The sequence below is a fragment of the Tachysurus fulvidraco genome, chromosome 3, assembly GCF_022655615.1.
Source record: "Tachysurus fulvidraco isolate hzauxx_2018 chromosome 3, HZAU_PFXX_2.0, whole genome shotgun sequence".
Lineage (NCBI taxonomy): Eukaryota > Metazoa > Chordata > Actinopteri > Siluriformes > Bagridae > Tachysurus > Tachysurus fulvidraco.
In genome coordinates this window covers 26,363,660-26,387,407 of record NC_062520.1, presented here as the reverse complement: position 1 = coordinate 26,387,407, position 23,748 = coordinate 26,363,660, and the positions used below count along the sequence as shown (strand labels likewise).

The 23,748-nt window shown below is 38.6% G+C and overlaps 3 protein-coding genes across 3 annotated transcripts; 2 read left to right on the top strand and 1 right to left on the bottom strand.

Moving 5' to 3' along the window:
* Positions 1 to 1,153: 1,153 nt before the first annotated feature.
* gtpbp10 (GTP-binding protein 10 (putative)) lies at positions 1,154 to 9,076 on the bottom strand. The gene is made up of 10 exons (XM_027160960.2): positions 8,864 to 9,076; positions 7,123 to 7,316; positions 6,358 to 6,449; positions 6,130 to 6,274; positions 5,121 to 5,194; positions 4,583 to 4,635; positions 2,563 to 2,670; positions 2,350 to 2,427; positions 1,938 to 2,061; positions 1,154 to 1,698 (listed from the first exon to the last, which is right to left on the bottom strand). The coding sequence occupies exons 1-10, from the start codon at positions 8,894 to 8,896 to the stop codon at positions 1,454 to 1,456; spliced, it is 1,146 nt and encodes a 381-aa protein (XP_027016761.2). The 5' UTR covers positions 8,897 to 9,076; the 3' UTR covers positions 1,154 to 1,453.
* Positions 9,077 to 10,325: 1,249 nt separating this feature from the next.
* Positions 10,326 to 11,210, top strand: LOC113644523 (protein FAM237B-like). Its single transcript, XM_027149447.2, has 2 exons — positions 10,326 to 10,449; positions 10,664 to 11,210. The coding sequence occupies exon 2, from the start codon at positions 10,668 to 10,670 to the stop codon at positions 11,061 to 11,063; it is 396 nt and encodes a 131-aa protein (XP_027005248.2). The 5' UTR covers positions 10,326 to 10,449; positions 10,664 to 10,667; the 3' UTR covers positions 11,064 to 11,210.
* A 1,971-nt stretch (positions 11,211 to 13,181) lies between these two features.
* osgin2 (oxidative stress induced growth inhibitor family member 2) lies at positions 13,182 to 22,679 on the top strand. Its single transcript, XM_047811332.1, has 6 exons — positions 13,182 to 13,433; positions 17,764 to 17,850; positions 17,944 to 18,080; positions 18,257 to 18,448; positions 19,945 to 20,036; positions 20,724 to 22,679. Exons 2-6 carry the CDS (start codon positions 17,784 to 17,786, stop codon positions 21,985 to 21,987), a joined length of 1,752 nt encoding a protein of 583 aa, XP_047667288.1. The 5' UTR covers positions 13,182 to 13,433; positions 17,764 to 17,783; the 3' UTR covers positions 21,988 to 22,679.
* Positions 22,680 to 23,748: the final 1,069 nt, after the last annotated feature.

Sequence of the window (23,748 nt, the reverse complement as noted above, 5' to 3'; positions counted from 1 at the left end):
GTGTTTGTATATAGTATGGGCTTTTCTAAATAACAGAAACATAATACTCTCTTCTTTGACATTAAAATCTAGTTAAAACATCTTCTTTGGAAGTTTCATGACATTACCTAGGACTATAAGATATTTATAAAGTGATTAAGAGTTAGTTTGGTATAAAAGGGTGCTTTAATCTTCAACGTCTAGTCTTTCTTCTTCAGAAAACTATGAAACCTATGAAATAAACCTATGGATTAACAAAGCAGTGGGTGTAAGAGAAGAGGAGGTGCTTGCTTGTGGTTTTTTTTTTTTCTTTTTCAGTTCTAAGATTTGAATCACCATGGCGACAAATACTAACCTATATCACTGACTTAAATAAAGAAACACAAGCAACTGTTTTGAAATGAAACACTAGGTGGAGTGGTTAGACCTAGTGGCACCATCTTGCTGTGGAAATCTGTTACTACAGGTGAGTAAAGTCGGTCTTTATATCAAAAAGTGTTTTAGATAACTGGCCGTATTAGACCTAGTGGGACTGACAAGAAATAGACCCGTTTTAAAAGTCATGTAACTCATTTTAAACGTTTATTTATCAGCACATTTGTCTTGCATCTGTGGTTTGCATCGATTCCAGGCTCCACGCAGCGCACAGGGTTTGCATGTGCTTCCTGTGTTTCCGCCACGATCCACAACATGCATTGTTGACTGATATAATATAAATAATATATATAAATAATTGTATGAATAAGCTGGACCTCATATGGGGTCTGCTGAGTGTACAATCTCACCCATTTCACCATAAATCCATTTCAGTTCCAGGCTGTACAAAGTGTGGAAAAGTTGAAAGGGGAAACATTTACATTACAACCAGCAGCACATATTGTTCATTTAACTCCTAATTACAGTGTTTCCTTGCCTTGCTCTATTACTATATACAACCTGCACTGCACAGTTCAGTATTTTTCATGCGTATAACACCAAATTCTGTTTATTAGTGCAGGGAAAATACAAAAAATTTAATATGTAAATTTGTGCCGTTGGACTACGGTTTGGGATTAATATCCTAATATTCATGAGAAAGGTTACATTGCATAACTCCAAGATAGCTATCCCGTTTAATATTAATTTCACTTTTAGTGATACTATGCAGGAAAAAGACAAGCTGCAGAATAGAAAATAATCTGTAAAACAGAGAAGCACACTTTTATTTACAATACCTAAATCAAGAGACAAATGTAAAAAGCATTAAAGCCATAACCTTTTTTTTTTTTCCATTTTGTATTCCAACCAAAAATAGATCTCACAAAACCAGCATGCATGAGAAGAGACTTGTGATATTGGCGCATGTACAGTATATCCAGTGAGAGTCCAGTGCAGCACTGCTGAACTGATTTCACGATTATTGTTCCAGTGAAGTGGTAGCCATTTGGTGGCAATAATGGGCATTACGTCCCATCTCGTAAATTTAGTTCCACTTTTAAGGCTCTGAGCGAGTCTGGCCCCAAACGGGCTTGGAAACAACAGGAATCTTCCTTCTCAGATCCTCAAGCTTCTCTATGCGCTGCTGCTCTGATTTTATAGCTTCTTGCTCTTCCAGGGACTTGCGGATGACTGCTTTAAGATAGGGCAGCCCCAGGCCAGTCAGGGCTGAGACAGGAACGGTGTGTTTAAAATGGAGGAAGCTCTTGGGGATCATGTCCTCGGGCAGGAGGTGACTGAATTCTGAATGACGAAGAAGAAATAGTTCACTACAGATCTCAATGAATGAATCGCTGAGAAATGAGCCATTTTCTTGCCTTATAAATCAATGACAAGATTGTTTTCCTATGCAGTATCTTACTGTAACTAAAAACAACTACTAAAATGAGACCAAAACATTTAAAAGTCCCATTTGAAAGTAACTACATCCTGTTTCCACAATTCTGGATTACTTGGGTGAAGTTATAATTAAGAGTGCTTACCCTCCTGATTCTCCAGCTGGGTCTCCAACTCTCTGAGCTTCTCCTCAGCATCAGGCAGGTCCATCTTATTAACCACCAGGATGGCTGGTTTGGACAGCAGTTCCTCCTTATAGAGCTCCAGTTCCTGATATGCAAGTCAAAATCCAGGCTGAGATTAGTAAACTTTTGTTGAATGCTATCTTTTAGTTTGTTAACCATAATGATATAAAATACTGAATGAAACATGAATACAAATGAGACTTTTTAAATGATACATAGCTTCATATTTGCAAATAAATATCATTCCGTAGTGGATAAAGTGAAACATGTTCATGAGCTGTGGATCAAAGAAGAAAGAGCTATTCTTTTCTGAATGTGATAAAGCTCTATAGCATGAAAAACCTTTTTGTAAATGAACACAACTAGGATGTACCTTTGTCAGTAGCTGCACTGCTTCAAATGCTGACCTAAATGGTGTTTTACTGGCCAGCTGAAACCCACAGATGTCGACCTGAGACGTAACACAAAATATTTTATATATCGGTTGGGCTCATTTTAAATCAAACAATGAATCACTACAGTCACTAACAGTTTTTTTTATTACAAATCTAAATATAAACAGAGAGGGAGAGAGATTATCACGCACCACAAACATGAGCTGTTTCGTTCTTTCCACATGTTTTAGGAACTTGTGGCCCATGCCTCGGTTCATGTGAGCACCCTCGATCAAGCCGGGCAAATCTGCCACCGACACCTATACCAAAAAAAATAAAACAACAAGACTCAAGCTTGCTAAAGGACAACTGTCAGTAAGGTGATGGTGTCATTGTTGCAGAAGTGAAAGCTAAAATTATGTTTAAAATATGTGCAAGAGGCTGAGTAGATAAGGAGAATAACAGAGGACCTAAAACAGAACCTTGTGGGACAACGTAACGCAGTTAGGATCTGAAAAAAGAAATCTCCATTATCAGTCCTAATGGTTTAAATCAGTCCCAAGTAAGATCTAAACCATTAGGATATCAGGGTCACTAGAAACAACTTTACATTATTGTGGCCTATGCTTTATACACCGATTAGCCATAACATTAAAAATCGCCTGCCTAACAGTTTGCAGGGTTTTCTTTGCTGTAAAAACAAGTGCTGATCCATCAAGGTGTGGACACCATAAAACTTCTGAAGGTGTGCTATGGTATCTGGCACTAGAAAGTTAGCAACAGCTCCTTTAAAAGGTAGGGTCTCTGATATTTGAGAAATGCTTCAGAAAAATGCATTGGGCTACCAAACAAAACAAAAATCAAAACAAATGTGTAGCCAATGAACAGAAAAGGGCGTGTCTTGTCAATATGGGCGGAGAGAGTGTTCAGTGAGCATGTTCACAGATTTGAGTTTCCCGAGTCAATGACTCCTGAGCTAAACGCTGTTACTACACAAATAACACCTCTTTCCTATCGATGTAATGTAAAGAGGCAGCTACAACCGCGTCTTGTGTAGTAACAGCGTTTAGCTAAGGAGTTATTGACTCGGGAAACTCCAATCTCCAATTGAGTTCTTACTCTCCTGATTCTCCAGCTGGGTCTCCAACTCTCTGAGCTTCTCCTCAACATATGCGGCCATCTTCCCGCTCCTTCAGTTCTCCCCAGCGCTGGAAAGCTGATCCTATATAAACACGTCCTACTTCTTGTCTTATCGTAAGCCTTTCTTTGTTTTTATCCTCCATGTCAATGTTAAAACCGCTTTCTGCTAATGTCACACATGCGCACTGAACATGCTCTCCACACATATTGACAAGACCCGCCCCTTTCTGCTCATTGGCTACACGTTTGTTTTGATTTTTGTGTAGCTTGTCGTCCCGACTCAGTTTTCTGAAGCATTTCTCAAATATCGGAGACCCTTCCTTTAATCCTGCAAGCTGTGAGCTCGGGCCTCCATGGATCAGACATGTTTTTCACATTATCCTGCTGAAAAAGGCCACTGCTATCAGGGAATACTGTTGCCATGAAGAAGTGCATTTTGGGCTGAAACAATTTTTAGGTAGGTGGTACATGCCAAAATAACATTCACATGAACCCTGGGACCAACATGAAACAAGAAACCATGGTTGAGCAGACCAGGCCACCTTCTTCTATCGCTCCATGTTCCAGTTCTGATGCTCATGTGCCCAATGTAGATGATTTGGGTCATGGACAGGGGTCAGTGAGCTACACAGTTCCATATGCAGCAAGCTGGGATGTGCTGTGTGTTGAAACACCTTTTTTTTTTTTTTTTTACCGTAACTAGCATGAACATTTTCAGCAGTTTGTGCTATAGCAGTGCTATTTCTTTGAGTTCAGACCAGTTGGAATTCACCGTTTCTCTTTCCTTGTACCACTTTAACTAGATACAGAGTATGGGTAACCATACATATCTGTATGTCACGTCACTAAAATAAAATTTAAAAAAAACTGTAAAAAGGGGAAGTCGTGGCTCTCTAATGGTTAGAGTTTGACTCCTAACCCTAAGGTTGTGGGTTCGAGTCTCGGGGCGGCAATACCACGACTGAGGTGCCCTTGAGCAAGGCACCGACACCCCACACCATCACCACCAAAAAAAAATTATATATTTTTAGACAAAAAGGTAGACAAAAATGTTGATTTTGTAGAGTTTATTTACTAAAGAAGCTGTTTTACCTGCTTATGGTCCTCATACATCACCTTGCCAATCTCAGGTCTCAAAGTTGTGACTGCAAGAAACATAGAATTGAAAGTGTTAAAATACAAACTAAAAAACAAAAAGGTTAAGAAAAAACATATGTGAGAATAATGCACATTATGACATTTACCACATATAAAGAGAGTGGAAACATCTTTATGCTGCACTGAGATACAAGCTAATGTCTGCTGTACACTGCCATGTCAATCTGCTACCAGCAGGATTAAAAAAAATTCTTTATTTAAGTCAGCAAATTACCAGTGATAGACAGGAATCAATGAGAATAAAACAACATGTACAAAATATTCTATATGTTATTTGAACTTATGCTCGATCATTTGTTCACAACATTTTTGGATCAAAATCCACCTCAATTTGCTCCACCTATACCTACTGGTTCCTGACTCTTTGGACATCCTGTAGAAATAGAAAATCCACCAAACTCCACCAAGCAGTACACTTTAATACCACGTTTGTTCCCAGAAATTGGCTGTTCATCTGGTGGTCAATACTCACACGGGTAGCTGGCGATCTGAGGTGTGGCGTGTGACAGGGCCGTCAATAAAGAGGATTTACCCGCATTAGGAAACCTTTAAAAAAATATAAATTAGCAATCAAATAAATAAAGGTTTATTACAACGTAATAAAGTGTAAATTTGTAAATGTAAAAATTCTGGTTTTAGCAGAATGACTAGTTTTATAGGAAAAAACAGTGGAAGCTTGGCAGTGCTGAGGCTTGAACCCTGGTCCTCCAATTAACAAACCATACCCCTTTTCCACCAAAAAGAACCGAGTGCTGGTTCAGAGCTAGCACTGGTGCTGGTTCAAAGTTGGTTCCACTAGCGATCCTTCTAAGAACCGGTTTGCCTTTCCATGGGCTAGAAAGCCGTCACAGAGCCGAGTGTGATGTCACTGTATACGTGTCACGGCAAACACAAACACAACAACAATGGCGGATGTTGCTTTACCGTTAATGCTCATGGCTTTGTGAACCTATGTGAACATTGGCATCCAAACGTGGCGAATCCAATGTGTACATCTCCAGCTCCATGTCATTTGTATAAACAGAGGTTGTAATCGAGTAAATACATAACGTTATTTTATCATTAACACAGAAAAAAATTTGCCTTAGCTTGTAGCTACCTACTTTCATGTGTGCTGATAACTGATCATATCACGGTAAAGTAAACCTGTAGTTAGCGTTAGTATACTTAAGGTACTTTATCAAATGTGCTAACAGTAACCCCGCCCACAGCCCCGCCCACAGCCCCTGACGCAAGAGGTTCTTAAGTCTAGACAAGCAACGTTTTGGTGCTACTTAAGAACCACTTTTCCTGGTTCAGAGCCTGGTTCAGAGCTTTGGCGAAAAAGAAAGAACTGGTTCTAAATTAGGCTCCGAACCAGCACTCTACTGCCTCGGTGGAAAAGGGGCACCAGAGTCTTAACTGCTTGAGCCACTGCTGACAAAATAAGTTACACTACTGATATTTAATGATATCTTTATGTGACGTGCAGTGTCTCTCACCCCACTAGGCCCAGGTCTGCGATGAGCCGTAGATCCAGACGGATGTGCCGGGTCTGCCCTTTACTGGGTAAAAACCCAGAGTGAAGAGATCCACCCAGTCCACCTCTGGCTACTAGAACCTTTTCTCCTTCATGGTTTAACTCTCCTACAGAAAAAAACGCAAGCCCGAGGGTTAACTGCCTTAAATTTTAATGCAAGGAGTTGACCAAGCTGACTGTGTGAGGTTACCTAGAGGCATCCCATCATCTGTGGTCACACAGATTCCAGCGGGAGCAAAGATTTCCACATCCTCCCCTTGTGCACCTTTCAGTGCACGGATACTTAAAAACAGGACGGAGATACACGTTATCAGCACAACACATTCAAATGAAAAACATAGTACAGTGATTAAAGTTAATTTCAAACACAATGCGCGAGACAGTTGACAGCGTGAAAGAGAGAGTGGCGAGATACAACAAGAGAAGAAGCTGGGAGAGGATGCGATGATGCGCAGCCAATCAGCTCAGATCTCACGCCGGGAACAAATCATGTGCCTCATCTGAGTGCCCGTGGGTATGTACAAAGCCTCTGAGAGAGTTTCTCTTTGTCTGGCATCCTGAGAAACCGTTTTTATTTTTATTTTTCGATGAATATTTTTGAAAAATCAGCGATGCACTGAGGCTGCGAAACTTGAACCGCGAAACTTGAACCGCGAAGTGGCGAGAGATTACTGTACATCACAGTCAATGTAACGATATCTATTTAACAGAAACAAGCTTATATACACCAAACAAAATAAATCTGTGTTTTTGTGTAATGGGTTCAATCAGAGAAGACATAACACTCTTACATAATGAATAAACTTTTGTCTTTGTGTTTATCTACTGGTTAGGATGATAGACTACTGATCAGAAGGAGGTGTGTTCAAATCCTACCACAGCCAAGCTGTTAACCCTGGGCGTTTGAGCAAAGCCCTTTGGCTAATGCCAAAAAGCCATAAATATAAATACACACCTGCTGTTGTTGCCCACACCAGCCACGAATCGTTTATGTGGGCATCTATCTTTGATGCGTTTCAAAGTAAGATCTTTTTTAGCCACCACCCACACATCTCCTCCATTTCCACCTTGTCCTCCCATCCGGGGTAAGCCCATGCCACCGCTCCCACCCTTTACATACAGCCGCAGGTTATCCAGAAAGTTCCCGTACTGTAGTCAGAGAGAGAAACAAACGGTCATGTCATGTCATGTCATGTCATGTGCTGTAGCATCTCTTTTGATTAATTTGCAATATGTAATGTTTTTGGTCCCATCGTCGCAGATTCCAGCTGGACTTTTTAGGACAAATGCAAGCCTCAACGTAAGCTATTGAACACAAAAGAAAGCTGACCGAGTCAATTACTGGATTTAACGCTAATGCAACTAATTATTATTTAGGTGTTTGACAGTCTATTTGAAATGATACAATATTTTAAACACAAACAGAATTCAATGTTTTAATAATCCATTACATTATGTTTTAAGGGGATCTGTTTAAACTGTGCACATTTAAACAGCTTTTGAATTACGACAGCTAATAGATATTATGGCCCATTCACATAGGAATACAATGTAGTGCCAAACGATTGCAGGAAGAAGACCAGAACTTACTGCCCAATGTGCACATAAACATTATCATGAAGAAACATGTTTGGACCCGTTGGTTCCAGTGCAGGGAAATTGTCACGCTAGACCAGAGAAAGAATTTGTGGCAACATTTTCAGGAAGTCCAAGGTGATGTGTCTGTATAGTGCAAGTCCCAAATGATTCACAGAGGAGTATAGATGCAGCCTTACATCCAGGATTTAATCATTAGTTCTTACATGTTCTCATCGATGCTAGTTTTACATGTTCTCATCGATGCTGACATTTTGTTTAGACACGTTGGATGGCTTGGAGAAAACTTTTCAGTACTCTATGCAAGAACAGTGTCTCAATGATCCAGACACATCCGATTCATAATACTGTTCACTTAATAACAATAATATTATAAATAACTAAGCAACATAACTTTGGTGCATTGTGTTATAAGCATTGCCAAACATACAGAAATATAGATTAGTAAAATATATATATATTATATAATAATATTATATATAAAAATATATATTATATATAAAATGCATATCAATATATATTAGAATAAAATTCTATATAAAAATGATAGTGAAATATATATTATATATAAAATATATGCATGTTAGAATAAAAATCTATATTATATATATATATATATATATATATATATATATATATATATATATAAGTAAAATTATATTATATGTAAAATATATTATATATTAGAAAAAAATCAATATAAAAGAATATATATAATTAGTATATATATATTTGTATATATTAATATAAAAATCTACAATTATATATTATATATATATATATATATATATTAGTAAAAGCCATAAAGAAATAAATGCTTGAATCATGGATAAAGCATTCATTTCTTTTTGACTTTTACAAATATATATTTTGTACACGAGGTGTTATGTAAAATAAAAGTTTGGTGATTTTATTTATATCTGTAGTGTTATTTATTGGGCAATACAATAAAATACATTTATTTCAAACACGAAGACTAGAAATCCTTAAAGCTCCATAAAGTTTGGTCTCAAAATCACAACATTACAGCCATAATGTCCTTTGCAGCGCATTTTAAGAGGATTTGTGGCAGAAATGAGCCGATAAACGTAGTCACTAACCTTCCTGTAACACACTCTGCTAATCCAAACCATGTTAAGGTTTCTCACGAACTATCTGTGTATCCGTTTGAGAATCCTACAACACACGCGATGAATATAACAAAGTCCTAAACCATCACAGACACACACAGCTGATTAGTTAACTTATCCATGCTCGACCTGCAGCCATGTGTACAGTGAAGGACCGAGACAAAAACATGTCCGGGTTTAATGTGATTGGCTCATTTTTTCTTCTTATTGGCTGAAAGTCAAGTCAATTACATTTCGCTCAGCCTCTTGCAACGTGTTGCCATATCTGCTGTTTTCATGCAAACTGGGCGATTCGACTGGGAGTATGATATGCACATAGCATCATGCAATTTTATTTTAATCTAATGTTTAATTTCCCAAATGTTTAAAAAAAAAATTGGAACGATATATTACTGCTCAAAGCAGTATTTACGTAATATTTTAACAAATTTGATGTCAAGTGAATCTCAAAGCATATCACAGAGGGCAAGTCTTCACACTTTACAGTATTTTTGAGAACTTTCATTTCTGGGTTAATATGTCGATTGTTTCATTCTGTTATCATACTGTAGTTGTTGTAATTATTATTATTATTATTATTATTATTATTATTATTATTATTATTATTATTATTATTATGAAAGAGAAAAAGAAAAAGAGTGTGAATAATAATTAATTTATCATGCGGGAGTTCTCCGATATTAAAAACTTTTTTTACAATTTTTTATTTTTGATCAATTTTTTTTTATATATCTATATATATGCCTCACCCTTTCCTCGCGCTTCACACTTGCTCCCTTGCAATTCCGCATTTCCCCAATAGAGGGCATTGCGCTATAGTTTAAATATCCCTTCCACACAATATAAAATACAGCGCACACACACACACACACACACACACACACACACACACACACACACACACACACACACACACACACACACACACACACACCACGGACAATTTACAGACAGCATTCAGCAAAGCATGTCTTTATAACCGGGGCACCAAGATAAGACTCCCAAAGCAATTAGACAAAATGCAAACTCCACACAAGGAAGAAACTGAAATTGAACCCACAACCCTGCTAACCACTAAGACCCCATGCATCCCAGTGCCACACCAATTACAAACATACAGTGTATATATAGATGCATGATTTCAGATAATCCCATTTTTTACCTTTAGGTTGTGTTATGGTTAGTATAAGAATTGTGACTCAGGTTTTGACTCTAGTCATAAATGATGGAATATTAAAAAATAACATCATTTCACCCTTATAGCTATAGAATATATATATAGCTATAAATATATAAATAAATAAGTTGCACACCTCAGTCATTAGCTCTCAAGCAGATTACACGAAGGGTGACTAAAGTGCACGCGCGTCTGTCCAATGACGTTTGAATCGTGACCGCGTGGCCCTTTAACATCCTTTAACATCCCTGGCAACTCGTTTCTAAAGCCAATTTATTCTTGCTTTTGTGTTTTTATGCAAGAAAACTGGAGAACAATATAAGACTTCACACTACAATACTTTGCTAACAGAAGAACTTACAGATTCACCAAAGTAAAGGTAGGTTTCATTCATTTTGTCATCTGACTAAAGTGACTGATTATTTCATTAATTTAACAGTTTATTACTCGATAGGCTAAATGTTTCCATGCTTTTTTTTATTTTTATTTATTTATTTGTTTGTTTTCGGAACAATAAGGGGCAGAATAGTCGAAGTTTGTTTTGGCACAGCTTTCAGATTAAATTCTCACTATGTAATCTATCCCTAATCCAGAGCTATGAAGATTTCGACGCTGGACCGAATAGTGGGATTTAGTGTCAGGGCTGTGTGTGCGCTGGCGCTCGCCACAGCCGCTTGTTGCTTTGTCTCCGCTCCGAAGGCGATGCTGAGCACCGAGTCGCTTTTTGGAGTCGACAGCGCGCCTCCAGGCGGTCTGGCTGAGATCGACAGCGAGTGCTGGGACACGGCATCGCACTCGTTAATCGAGGCGCGGAAGATGCGCTTAGACGACGGCGTGGCGGCCCTCTGGGATTTCATGGCGCGTCTGCGTGCATCTCCTCAAACCCGGCACCAGGAGCTGTTCATGAAGCTCGCGCAGGCGTTCTGGGGGCGCTACGTGGACTGTGTGCTGTCGCGCGCGCATGGTCTGGGCAGGAGAAGGTCAGGTGTATGAGGTGGAGACCAACTTTCATTCTGATTTCCAATATCTGTGCTTTATGTCCCCAAAAACTTGGATGGCTGGTTGTCTATCTATTTGTTTGTTTGTTTGTTTGTTTGTTTGTTTGTTTGTTTTACTTTTTCAACCCCACAATCCTTGCTGTTAACAAGAAACGACGAAAGATTTGTGACCAGTTGTGATTTATGGGTTAATTCATTTTGAAAAGAAAATAAATGTTTTAGTATTTCGAGATATTGAGTATTTTCAGCCAGTCCATTGGAAATCATGCATAGCCAGCAGCGCACACTCTTTTGACTTTCACACGCCTCCTATTGTGAAAAGTGATTAAGGAATCATGAATAACTGTAATATTGTTAAACTGCCAGACCTAAGCATTGATGAAGCTAATTACACACGTCCTGCATGAGCGTTTAAGTTTTCTAGACCTGCAGGCATGTGAGTAATCCTGCTGTGCATCAGAATATCCAAACACAATAATAGCAATCATATGAAAATCAACAAATATCCAGTAAATACATATTTATCAAAAAAACATAAGCAGTCCAATCACTAAACACAGTAGTTGATCTGGGCATCCACCATCATTGTGAAGAGTAAATGTAAGGTAATAGTTTCCTGGGTATTGGGAAGGCAAATTAACTTCTGTTTACTGATTATTGTGTTGGGATATTTTGAAATGAGGGTTTTAAGTTAATTGCAACAACAATGGTAGACCTAGAGAAACCTCTTTTCACATGCTGATCTGAATCAAATGCAGTGACTGCTATAGATTATAGTCTATAATCAAATGAAGAATTGTGGGGGAAAATCAATAAATCAAACAAACAAACAAACAAACAAACTAATAAATAAATAAATAAATAAATAAATAAACAATCGACTCCGAGACACTTTTACGCACGTGCCAAACTTGGTTACTCGTCCAACCAGCTCCACGTTAAAGATAGTTATATAATTTTAATCCAGTTCGATTTTATTTATATATCTCTTTTAACAACAGTGTCACAAAATAGCTTCACATAAATCCGAATAAATTGAAATTGAATTTAGATTAGATTTTAGAATAAAACCTCCCTGAGTTTTAGCTCTGGCCAACATTTCCCAACTTATTTGTTACAGAAGCAGCAAATTTGCATATAATATGGCGATTCTTTCTCAGATTATGATCATCACCATAACAGAGCCTGACTTCATTGAGACCGTTAAATAGAAATCCCCGTTTGTTTTTTTCTCACTATTTAAAACAAGCACTATGTGTATTCAGATGGGGTCTAATATATGAAATGGAGAAAATATTCTTTAAAGAAATAAAGAAGAAGAATTTGCTAGGTAGCAACTCTGTGTGTGCATGCAGACATTGTCTAATATGTAAATTAGTGCAGCTATTACGCACACTACCATTTGAATATGGAAACATCTTTACGCGTTATGACACGTCTGCTGTCTTATAACTCTTGACCCCGTGCTTCACAATACGTTTGTGTATCATATAATTGGTTTCATAACAATTTAAAATGTCCTGTAATTTCAAACCTTTTGTTTTGTAATCTAGGCCCCATTTTGAGTTAATTGAATAGTTCTGCTGTAGTTAATAATTAATCACGCTAGATGGTAATAAAGCACTGTAGATTTTCCTATGTGTTCTAGGCATAATACTATTCCATCACTAATCATATACAAATGCGTAGTAAAATAAATAATTGCAGGAAAGCTCATTACGCATATACCTGCTCACAATTAGCTGAACTGTAAAAGTTCTAAGTTTGCGGCCGCGTTCCAAACCGGGGCCCTACTGCACTAAGTGCTAAACTAGTCTGAAAGAAATGATGCCTTTCAACAGCTTTTTTTTTGCCACGCAGTTTAGTACACTAGTTGTCGGTTTGGAACGCTGCCTAGGTAACCGTGCACATACTGTACTGTAGGAGCTTTCGTACGCTCTCTGTGCTCGTTCATCGGTGCGTGTGATGCTGAGTGTGTGCGTGCGTGTGTGTGTGTGTGGTGTGTGTGTGTGTGTGTGTGTGTGTGTGTGTGTGTGTGTGTGTGTGTGTGTGTGTGTGTGTGAGAGAGAGAGAGAGAGAGAGAGAGAGAGAGAGAGAGAGAGAGAGAGAGAGAGAGAGAGAGAGAGAGAGAGAGAGAGAGAGAGAGAGAGTCAGATACTCGAACCGGTCATCTTTCACCCAAACTGCTTTGCATCTCGTGACAAACCAGGCTTAAAACCCAGAGATCGAGTGCATTCGCGTGATTAATGGTGCTCTTGCGCACTGTTCGTATCCTCCCACCGGCGTCGCGCACTGTTTACGCGCTGCCTTTCGTACTCGCGACTCTTCCAGCACAAGAGCATCGGAAGCCTTTATTCGCTTAAAGGTAAGCAAGAAATGATCATCGTGAAAGACTGCACACGTTCCATGGTGGGAAAATTCACGTAACCGCGGACGTGTCCTAGATTGAATGGAAGGTGGTTGACAACTCGGCACGATACAGAGCTATGGGCTGCTGCTCGGTTCTTTTATATAGGGCAGCATTTATTCTCTGGGGCTCCTGGTCGCAGCTCACATCCTGATCTGCGTGAAGTGTATTGCGCATGAAGTTTTATATATATATATATATATATATATATATATATATATATATATATATATATATATATATATATATATATATATATATATATATAATAATAATAATTCAGTGTGCTACCACTGAAAAGTCTTAGAAGAGGGACAGTTCAACAAGAATGTGATTTAAAAAAAAACATATCCAGATTTAGGTCTGCAGTCATTTTTTTAACTTAAAGCATCCAGCAAACCATTAAAACTTTATATAGTCTTCAAGGCTTAATGATATTGCTATTGATGCAGTTCATATTTTTTTTCATAAAAATGTTCACAATTTGTTACCTTTAATATTAAATTTTGAATTATTCACATGGGTATTACAACATTAAATTTTTTCAAGGATTTTGTGTGAAAACTTATAGCAGGAATCTGAAGAACTAGGCTTGTTGAATGAATAGGCAAACATATAGAATATATATCTAAAAAAGCAGGTTTGGTGAAAAATAATATTTTAGTATTTGTATTGTTTTTTGTTTAGGATTTGTATCTACTACAATTTACTAAATCTAATGCAATTTACAGTATTTCTATAAACAGGTTGAAGCACACTGTGAGAAGGCATGTTGTTATTGCTAGCCCATTGTGAATCTTAAAAACACAGTGCTAATCTGACTATGTGAGACAACATAGAGAATGTGGTCAGGAGACTGGGAAAATGGGGCAGTGGGCTGGAAATACCAGTTCCCAAACTTGTCAATGCTCTCACACTCCCATACTAAACCATAACACACACACACACACACACACACACACACACACACACACACACACACACACACACACACACCCCACACACACACACAAACATACATGCATGTGACAAGACAATTATACCTAGAATTCCATGACAAGCACACTTTAAAGCAGCAAGAACATAAACACAGGCAGGTGAGATTAGAGTATGACCAGAGGTGTGATCACGGGGAGTTTATTGCACCCAAAGTGAGATAGTGAGCAAGCTTAGAGAAAAGGGTTGTCAAGTTCTGTTAAAACTGTGTATGATTAACTGTGTCATTGAATGGCAAAATCCAGTGCTTTACTTGTGATGTAGTATTTAACCAAGAAGCCTATCTGGACACGCCAGTAACTGTTTTTACATCAGTTTTCAATTTATATTAAAAAAACCTCACATAACATTACAATAATGGAATCTTCAAAATACTGCCAAAAAAAACAACAATCAAGTACCATAATTAGGCAAGGATTACATGCAACCATGGCAAAGGATATCTTGAAATTCTGTCCAAATATAACTCTCAGAGAAGGAAAGAACTCTCAGTGTTGATGACAGATGAGGGCTTCGGTTAAAACACTAACCAAATTAAGTATACAAAAAGATACAGCATCTAAGTATTACTGACATGTGCTTCGTACTAGAAATGTTCTTTGTATTGGACTCTTTGAACACGATAATTCAGGTAAATGGTATCTCATTTGAGGGAGGTGTAAAAAAAACAGCGTCATTTTGCTCTCCTAAAGACACAATAGACCTCAGTACTTTTTTAGAGTTTTCACAGTTCACAGCCACTGAAGGCCTGGTTAGGTCTGTTAAAATTACATAAGTGTCTCAATTAAAGGTAATTCTGATTATTTGATTGTAAAATATGTTTATATTATATTATTTTCATCCTAAGCTCTAAAACTCAGTAAACATTGCTGTGAAGTCAGTCCCACTAATATGTATTATAGTTTACAATAACAAATTGTCAAACAAATTTGCACTTTGTATTACTTTGTACTTTGTTCCAGTAAGACATTGTGTGTGTTTTACTGATAGGTCTAAATGTTATTTCATACTGTGTCTTTCTTTTGCAGGTTTTTATGTTAAAAAAAGGTAACAGAAATCACTGCTCATGCTTATTATTCTACGATGCTTTATATTCATTGTATAAAGCCAAGAAAAGACAGCCGTATACATGACAAAATGTCAGTCAAAATGTCATAACTGTGATAGGTGTGGTCAGGAAAACCTAACATACTAGTAATGTAACCTTTTATTAAACTGCTAAGACATACAGTAGGTCTTAAGTACCATGACTTAAGCACACGGTGCATCTTTTAATTTCATCTTTTATGTCAAGCGCTTTGAGAAGCTACTTTTAAAGGCGCTATATAAAATAAAGTTTATTATTATTATTATTATTATTATTATTATTATTATTATTATTATTATTATTATTACTAATAAAGGAAAACTGCCATCCATCTATCTGATCTGCCAGCTGTCTGGTCATCCTGTGGTTCCATCTTGGATAGGGTGACAAAGGGTGTGGCCAAAGCTGGTTACTGGGGCAGCGGGTAGAATACCCGCCTGCTAATTCCACCACCTGGGCATTGAGCAGGACCTTGTTGTGTGGTTCCTGATTGTGACAGAACAGTAGAAGGTTCTGGTGGTTGTTGAGGGATGTAATGATCTCGGGCCAGTGGAGAGGACTCTATGACGGTGACTTTTCCTCAGTTTATACGTGGTTTTGACACCAGTGTAACTCTATAGATTTAGGTCAGGAATTAGGATGCCAGAGACAAGGTGTAGAATCCTTATCACTCACCTTCTTTGGCTTCACCCTCCAATTCACAAGCGATGTCTGGTGCTTCCACAAAGTTCTATAGCATGAAGTGTTCTGGTGCCTAAGTACATATTACACATAATAGCCAGGGAAGTGGATTTGTATTTTACATTGAGGCAGTGGTGTAGTCTAGTTTTTTGTAGTGAGTATACTGTGATTTTTTTTTCCCCTCCCAGCCTCATACGCACCCATCCTAGAGCGACACACCATAGGCACCACCACACTCACTAATGCATAAAATATGCATCTACATGTAATTTAGAGCATTATTAAAGACTGCTTATGTGTTATCAACATTCCAATTTATTATAAGCAACAAAAGACAGTCAGCTGATAAATCCTGTGCTCCAGGTCCCATTTTCATATAACATTTAAGGCTAAATGTAATCAGACAGTTGGCAGCACCCATTGACTTTCACAGTAGGAAAAAATATAGACTATGAAAGTCAGTGGGTGCTGCCAACTGTCTGATTACCAACATTTTTCAAAATATCATCTTTTGTGTTAAACAGAAGAAAGAAACTCATACAGTTTTGGAACAAATTGAGGGTGATGAAATAACGCAACTTTCATTTTTGGGTGAACTTTATACCTTTAAGAGTCGGGTAAGCGGTAGTGAGTGAGTGAGAGTTTACCTTTTAAGAGCTACATTTAGCCTTAAATGTTATATGAATATGGGATCTGGAGCTCAGGTTTTATCAGCTGTCAATTTTCAATGTACATTTAAGAGTGAACAATAAACATTTGTTCAGTTTTATCACCAACACTCTTTCATTGCAGAATATTATGAACTGAATGAACTGGTAGTTTACAAAGCTTTCCAAATACATTTGTACTCGGGCTGTGGGTGAAATGTCACCCGAAGCTGCTGTAGCTTTAGGCGCAGGCTTCCGAAAACACTCAGAGTTTAGTTTGGGTCTGCTTTCGTTTCATATCTTCTTTTACATTACTTAGTTAATTTCAAATTTGCGCCACAAAACACCGCCAAGCAACTGATTTTCCTCCTCGGTAGGTGACGTCAAGATCAGGTCACAGGTCACGGAAGCCCCAATGGTCCAAAAACGTTAGTGATTCGCAATCACAACCACAGTCTGTGTTCGCAACACAGTGCGGGGTGAATTTATGAATGAAAGTTCTGTCACAAAACGATATTGTTACGTATCCTCACGCTTTTTAAGTGGGTATACGGAAATCCTTGGCATTTCCTAGTGGGTATACGGCGTATACCTGCGTATCACGTAGACTACACCACTGCATTGAGGATACTGGAATTTTAAGCACCATGATGTGTGGCATGTGCTATGATGTTATGCACATGCTGTTTTCAGTCATTTTATGAATAAAATGCAATATATGAATAACCTTCTTATTATTTTAGTAAATTTAGTAATCCTCAGACTCACCACCCCTACTTCCAGCATTCTTGCTAACTTTAATTGGAAGCAGTTGTAATTTAGAGCTGAACTAAGAACTTTGTTCTTGTCATTATTTTCACTTATTCTCTCTACACAGTGCCAGCTCGGGCTGTAGAAATGCCTTTTCTGGATGAATGCTCTCTACCCAGAGACTGCCCTCAAACTTTGCCTGTGATCATCATTGGTAAGTAAAGAACATGTTATTAAAAAAAACAGCTTATATTAGACTCTGCAATTTTGGAATTTAAAAAGCTAGCATAACGTTTCTTCCCCTCAGGTAACGGCCCATCAGGTATCTGTTTATCATATCTACTGAGTGGCTACACCCCTTACCTAGATCCAGCAGCTGAGCATCCAAATCCTATTCTTTACCACAAACTACAGAAGGCTAAGCATTTACCTATTATAGAGCAGGTATGTCAGATAATGTTGTAGCTAACATCAACACAAAACAAACATAAGATAAGATGCGAAGCACAATTATCGTCCTTTTATGATTTTGTCATTCTATCTGAAAGTGTTACTAATTAAAAGATTGCTTGTAACAATGTGAATTTTTCCTTTCTTTGTATACATAACTATGTGTGTAGGATCTAGAATACCTTTGTGAGGGTTTAGAGGGTCGTTCAGGCAACCCAGTGGCTCTACTCTTCGATACACTACTTCACCCAAATGCTGACTTGGGCTACGAGATTCCTTCAGTACTGCAGTGGAAGCTGGAGAAGCAGCACCACATCCCCCATCTGGTACTAGGCAGGGGCGCACCAGGGGGAGCCTGGCATGTGAGTGAATTTTTCTAGTTGACCAAGCCAAAATTAGCTCCCTTACTGCCTCATCAAGTGATTTTTAAAAAATCCAAAATCAAAATACCATTGCCCGAATTTTACATTTTACAAATTTTTAAAAAAGGTACACACACAAACATGGTTTAAGAATGGTACTACTGTAGTGCTCAGGAAAAGGATGGCTAGACACACATAATGTGTCATGTACATGTTGGAAGCTGGTAACAAGTCTGAAATTGTCTGTCGCTATTTTTTGATTGATTGAATGAATAAATAAATAAATAAATAAATAAATAAATAAATAAAAAGAGGGGGGCACGGTGGCTTAGTGGTTAGCACGTTCGCCTCACACCTCCAGGGTTGGAGGTTCGATTCCCACCTCCGCCTTGTGTGTGTGGAGTTTGCATGTTCTCCCCGTGCCTCGGGGGTTTCCTCTGGGTACTCCGGTTTCCTCCCCCGGTCCAAAGACATGCATAGTAGGTTGATTGGCATCTCTGGAAAATTGTCCGTAGTGTGTGAGAGAATGAGAGTGTGTGTGTGTGTGTGCCCTGCGATGGGTTGCCACTCCGTCCAGGGTGTATCCTGCCTTGATGCCCGATGACGCCTAAGATGACGCCCCGTGACCCGAGATAGTTCGGATAAGCGGTAGAAAATGAATGAATAATAACAACAACAACAACAACAATAATAATTATTATTATTGTTATTATTGTTATTATTATTATTATCTGTTTCAGTTTTATGTTAATAATAATAGTCTTAATAATTGGTAAAACGGACAGGAATGCTAGCCAAACTGAAGTTAGGACTGTCAATATATGTCCTATTAGTTGTAACAAACTACAAAAAAAAAAAAAATGAAATAAATATACGTTTCATTAATTTATCAATTTTAAATAAAGTGGCACCACAGTACAGTGCATGTTCAGTTTAGCAATAAACATTGTCTAAAAAATGTCTTAGATGTCCATTTTCAAGTAATTAAACCGATCCATTCCGACTCTTTAACAAAACGGAAAGGAACAAAATGAAATATTTCTAGCTTTCAATGTTGACTATGACCATGATCAAGGACTGTACATATGAATGGTCAACATGGTGTAGGTTTACCCATCTGAACAGTGGTGAAGCTCATTCTTTTGTGCTATGCTCATTCTGTTGATGGAGTGTGTTTAAATGAGTGACATATTGAATTAAATTGAATTAGAGAATTAGAATGCTGAATTATCAGTACCAGTAAGAGAAGTACCAGTTAACTATGAATGCTGATCTGCAGCAAAAATGATCAAAACATAATTGGTATTCCAAATACAGGGCCAATACAGAATGCCTGGGTTTTGGAGCGATTTATAAGCGACGTCTCGGCAAACATCGGAAAACCATGTCCCATGTTGATAGTCCAGCATAGTCTGTAATATCTGATAATAAAAGCACATAGCAAGCTGTAGAGCCTTTTTCCCTTTTTGATTTTGTTGTCTTTCTTTGTCTCCTAGGCAATGGAAGGATCTATTCTCACCATTAGTCTGGGCATTTGGATGGAGCTGCCAGGGGTGAACTACAGGGATATTATCCCTGAAAAAAGGAGGTACTAATTAAATACCTTAAATCATTCATTCATTCATTCATTCATTTTCTACCACTTATCCAAACTACCTCAGGTCACGGGGAGCCTGTGCCTATCTCAGGCGTCATCGGGCATCAAGGCAGGATACACCCTGGACGGAGTGCCAACCCATCGCAGGGCACACACACATACTCTCATTCACTCACACACACACACACACACTACGGACAATTTTCAAGAGATGCCAATCAACCAACATGCATGTCTTTGGATCCGGAGGAAACCCCCGAGGCACGGGGAGAACATGCAAACTTCACACACACAAGGCGGAGGCGGGAATCGAACCCCCAACCCTGGAGGTGTGAGGCGAACATGCTAACCACTAAGCCACCATGCCCGCCTACCTTAAATCAAACATTTAAAAAATAAAAAATAAATAACTGTGTACTGCTTGAAGAGTCTTCAGAAAACTTGTGTGAAACCATGATGTGATATTACATTTGGATCATACAGGATGTCATGCCACTTCTTGTAGCATTTAGAAAAGTAATTTGATGATTATGTCCCTAATTTATCAATAACAGCTTCATGAATTAATCATTACATCACTACTATGTGAATATTTTCACTCATGGAGACATCATCACTGTAATGTATACTAGTACCAGCTGTTGTGATTCTTGATGCAGTCTTTGGTCTTTCCTGTAGGAACGTGACCAATGACCGGGCCACTCCAGACGAGCTCTCCTCCTACTATAAAAATTATGTAAAGATCATGGGCCTCCAGAAGAACTTTGTAGACAACACTTATGTCACCTCCATTCAAAAACTCTACCGTCATGATCGAGACATTAACCTCGGAAAAGAACATGGGGTTGAAACTGACACCAAAAATAGTCCGAAGAGCAGAATAGAAAACCACTGCAGTCAGAACGGGACAGAAAGCAGCAACAGTGGGTTTTGTAAGGGTTTCCAAAACGGAACAGAGAATGGAAGAGGTAAAATAGATGAGGAGGAGAAGAAGAAGAAAAGGGACATGGAGGAAATTGGAGACAACAGGATTCCTCAGGAGTTTTCACAGGGACTATGGGAGGTCAGAGGTTACCAGAAGCTGCAGGGTGACAACGATATTCCTTTCAGCCTGTTAGCTGAGAATGTTGTCTTAGCAACTGGGGCGTCTGATTTGCCGGCTCGGTTAGGTGTGGAAGGGGAAGATTTTCCTTTCGTGTTCCACAGCGTGCGTGACCTTGGCATAGCTGTCAACCACCATGAGAATTTGGGCCCCGCTTCTGACCCAGTACTGGTGGTAGGAGCAGGGCTTTCTGCAGCCGATGCTGTGCTGTGTGCCTACAACAACAGCATTCCAGTGCTGCATGCGTTCCGTAAACAAACTGATGATCCCGGGCTAATATTTAAACAACTACCAAAAACGTTATACCCTGAGTATCACAGGGTCTATCACATGATGTGTTCTCAGACCTACTTGACATGTCCCCTTGCAAACCATGGTGCGAACCCTGTAGTTCATAACGCTTCCACACAATTGTACCCAGACTACACCAGCTTCCCTGAGCACTGCGTGCATTCTTTTCAGCCTGACATGCACTGCATATTGAGGGGAAAGAATGGTGTCCTGAGAGCCTTCAAAGTCTCAATGGTGCTGGTTCTAATCGGAACCCATCCTAGTCTGTCATTCTTAAAGGATCATGGACGATACCTGGGGTTAGACCCCAGCAGGCCCATCTCGTGCAAGCACAACCCAGTGGACATAAACCCATACACATTTGAATGCAGTGCTGAGCCAGGCCTTTTTGCCATGGGTCCCCTTGTCGGGGACAATTTTGTCCGTTTCCTGAAAGGAGGCGCTTTGGCCGTTGCAAGCTGCCTGCTCAAGAGACCGAAGCAGATGAAGATAAAAGGTAAACTGATTGCTGATGAGGGTGATAGCAAAGGAGGAGGGGGGTTTGTATGAAGTATATGGAATAATTTTGTATAAAGCAGGTGGCAAATTATTTTTACATTTTAATGAGTGAGTACATATATTTTTAACTATACAGCTTTCTTAACATTTTTAAAGTAAGAAACATGCATTTGACTGTAGGCTATAGGAGAATATATATATATGTAGATAAATAATAAATACCCTGAAAGGGTAACACAGGTATTTATTATCATGTGTGTGAAAAATGTGCCAAATTTGATCATTTTTTAGCTCACTCAGGCATATGTTGCAGTTTGTCATGATGTCGCACATACTGATTTGTTTACTTGTTAGTAGACAAGCTTAGCTTTAAAGACACTCTTCGCAGATAAACATCCCATTAATGCAATGAAACGCAAACGATTTTTAGTTCATGCACTTGTCGCTTGTACCTGCTTTATCCTTGTTAGTGTTCCTGTGGTTTAAAATACTCATTTGTTTATCTTTTGGGGAAAGAGAACTAATTAAGTTCATTCAGAAATATCACAAACAGGTACATATTAAAAAAAAAAAAGAAAAAGGTGAGGACGTTATGGTCAGGATTGTTCAAATTTTCTATGGGAGCAGGTGTCGGAAGTCAGAGCCGGTCTCCAAGTCGACACATCGCAGGGTGATCTCCACACTTAGACTTTTTGGTTACTAAAGATTGTTTTAGTTAAACTTAACTGTTAACTCTATAATTACTACAAAAATACTGAGAAAACTCCTCAGACCTGGATGAGAATGACTTCTTTATTGTGGTCAATCAGCCAACAAATTATAAGAGAAATTGCCAAATTAAAAGTAACAACGTTGCCAAATTAAAAGTAACAAATGAAAACCCCCAAAAAATTGCATGTCATGCAAAATCAATCAAGAAAAACAAGAACTCTCACGACGTCCTTGCTAAAATAAAAACACCCACCTTGACCCGCGGACACGGGCACTCGCCTGCGCGCACACACACACACACACACACCTTCGCCCCCGAAGAACCCAAAAAAAACCTCAGATATCTTCTCAATATATACCCTGGCGCTCCTAGGAGCCCAGGTGCCATATCACCTTATTTGCCGGCATTACCTCCTATGTTTTCTAAATACACTGACTCAATTTCCCCTTATTTCCCATTACCTTTCACCCATATGCCCATTTATGGATTTTCCTCCCCTTATTTTTCATGACCTCAGACTAAACACCTGGGCCTTCTTCAGTCTGCACAACAAGTTTATGAGCACCACATGCCCATTTATGGATTTTCCTCCCTTTAGTTCTCAGGGCCTAGGTCTGTGGACCCCTGTTTATTTCATTCTACATAACATGTTATTGCTATGGACCAAGGTCTGAGAACCATGGTCTTCTTCATTTTCCATAACAATTTATGAGCTAAGGTCTGGGAACAATGGTCTTTTCCCTTCTACATAACAAGTTTGCAGTTGTTATTACAAATGTGCTCAGACTGACTAGGCCTGACAGCCCCGAATCTGGTTACAATAAACATCTTTGGCCTACAACATCACCTACATATGTTTTATGACAGCAATTGTAATATTTTGCAAGGCCTAATACTTTACTTTGGTTATAGTATTGTAAGGAATAATATTTTAATTATTTCTACTAAGATTTTTTTACAACACAGGTCAGAAGTCAGAATTAGTAGGCAGGAGGTGGATTAAATATGGCCCTGTGTACATTTCATGCATAACTCAAGTTGATTGGGTATTAACTACCGGATTCCACATGTGTAAAATCTGTCCTTACAAGTATTTGGAC

Coding starts and splice junctions, on each gene's coding strand:
- gtpbp10 (XM_027160960.2), bottom strand. CDS start 8,896: ATGGTTTGGATTAGCAGAGTGTGTTACAGGAAG. Junction 6,450..7,122: donor GGTGTGGGCAACAACAGCAG/GTGTGTATTTAT, acceptor CCTGTTTTTAAG/TATCCGTGCACTGAAAGGTG. Junction 6,275..6,357: donor AGATGATGGGATGCCTCTAG/GTAACCTCACAC, acceptor TTTTTTCTGTAG/GAGAGTTAAACCATGAAGGA.
- LOC113644523 (XM_027149447.2), top strand. CDS start 10,668: ATGAAGATTTCGACGCTGGACCGAATAGTGGGATTTAGTGTCAGGGCT.
- osgin2 (XM_047811332.1), top strand. CDS start 17,784: ATGCCTTTTCTGGATGAATGCTCTCTACCCAGAGACTGCCCTCAAACT. Junction 18,081..18,256: donor ATTTACCTATTATAGAGCAG/GTATGTCAGATA, acceptor CTATGTGTGTAG/GATCTAGAATACCTTTGTGA. Junction 20,037..20,723: donor ATTATCCCTGAAAAAAGGAG/GTACTAATTAAA, acceptor TCTTTCCTGTAG/GAACGTGACCAATGACCGGG.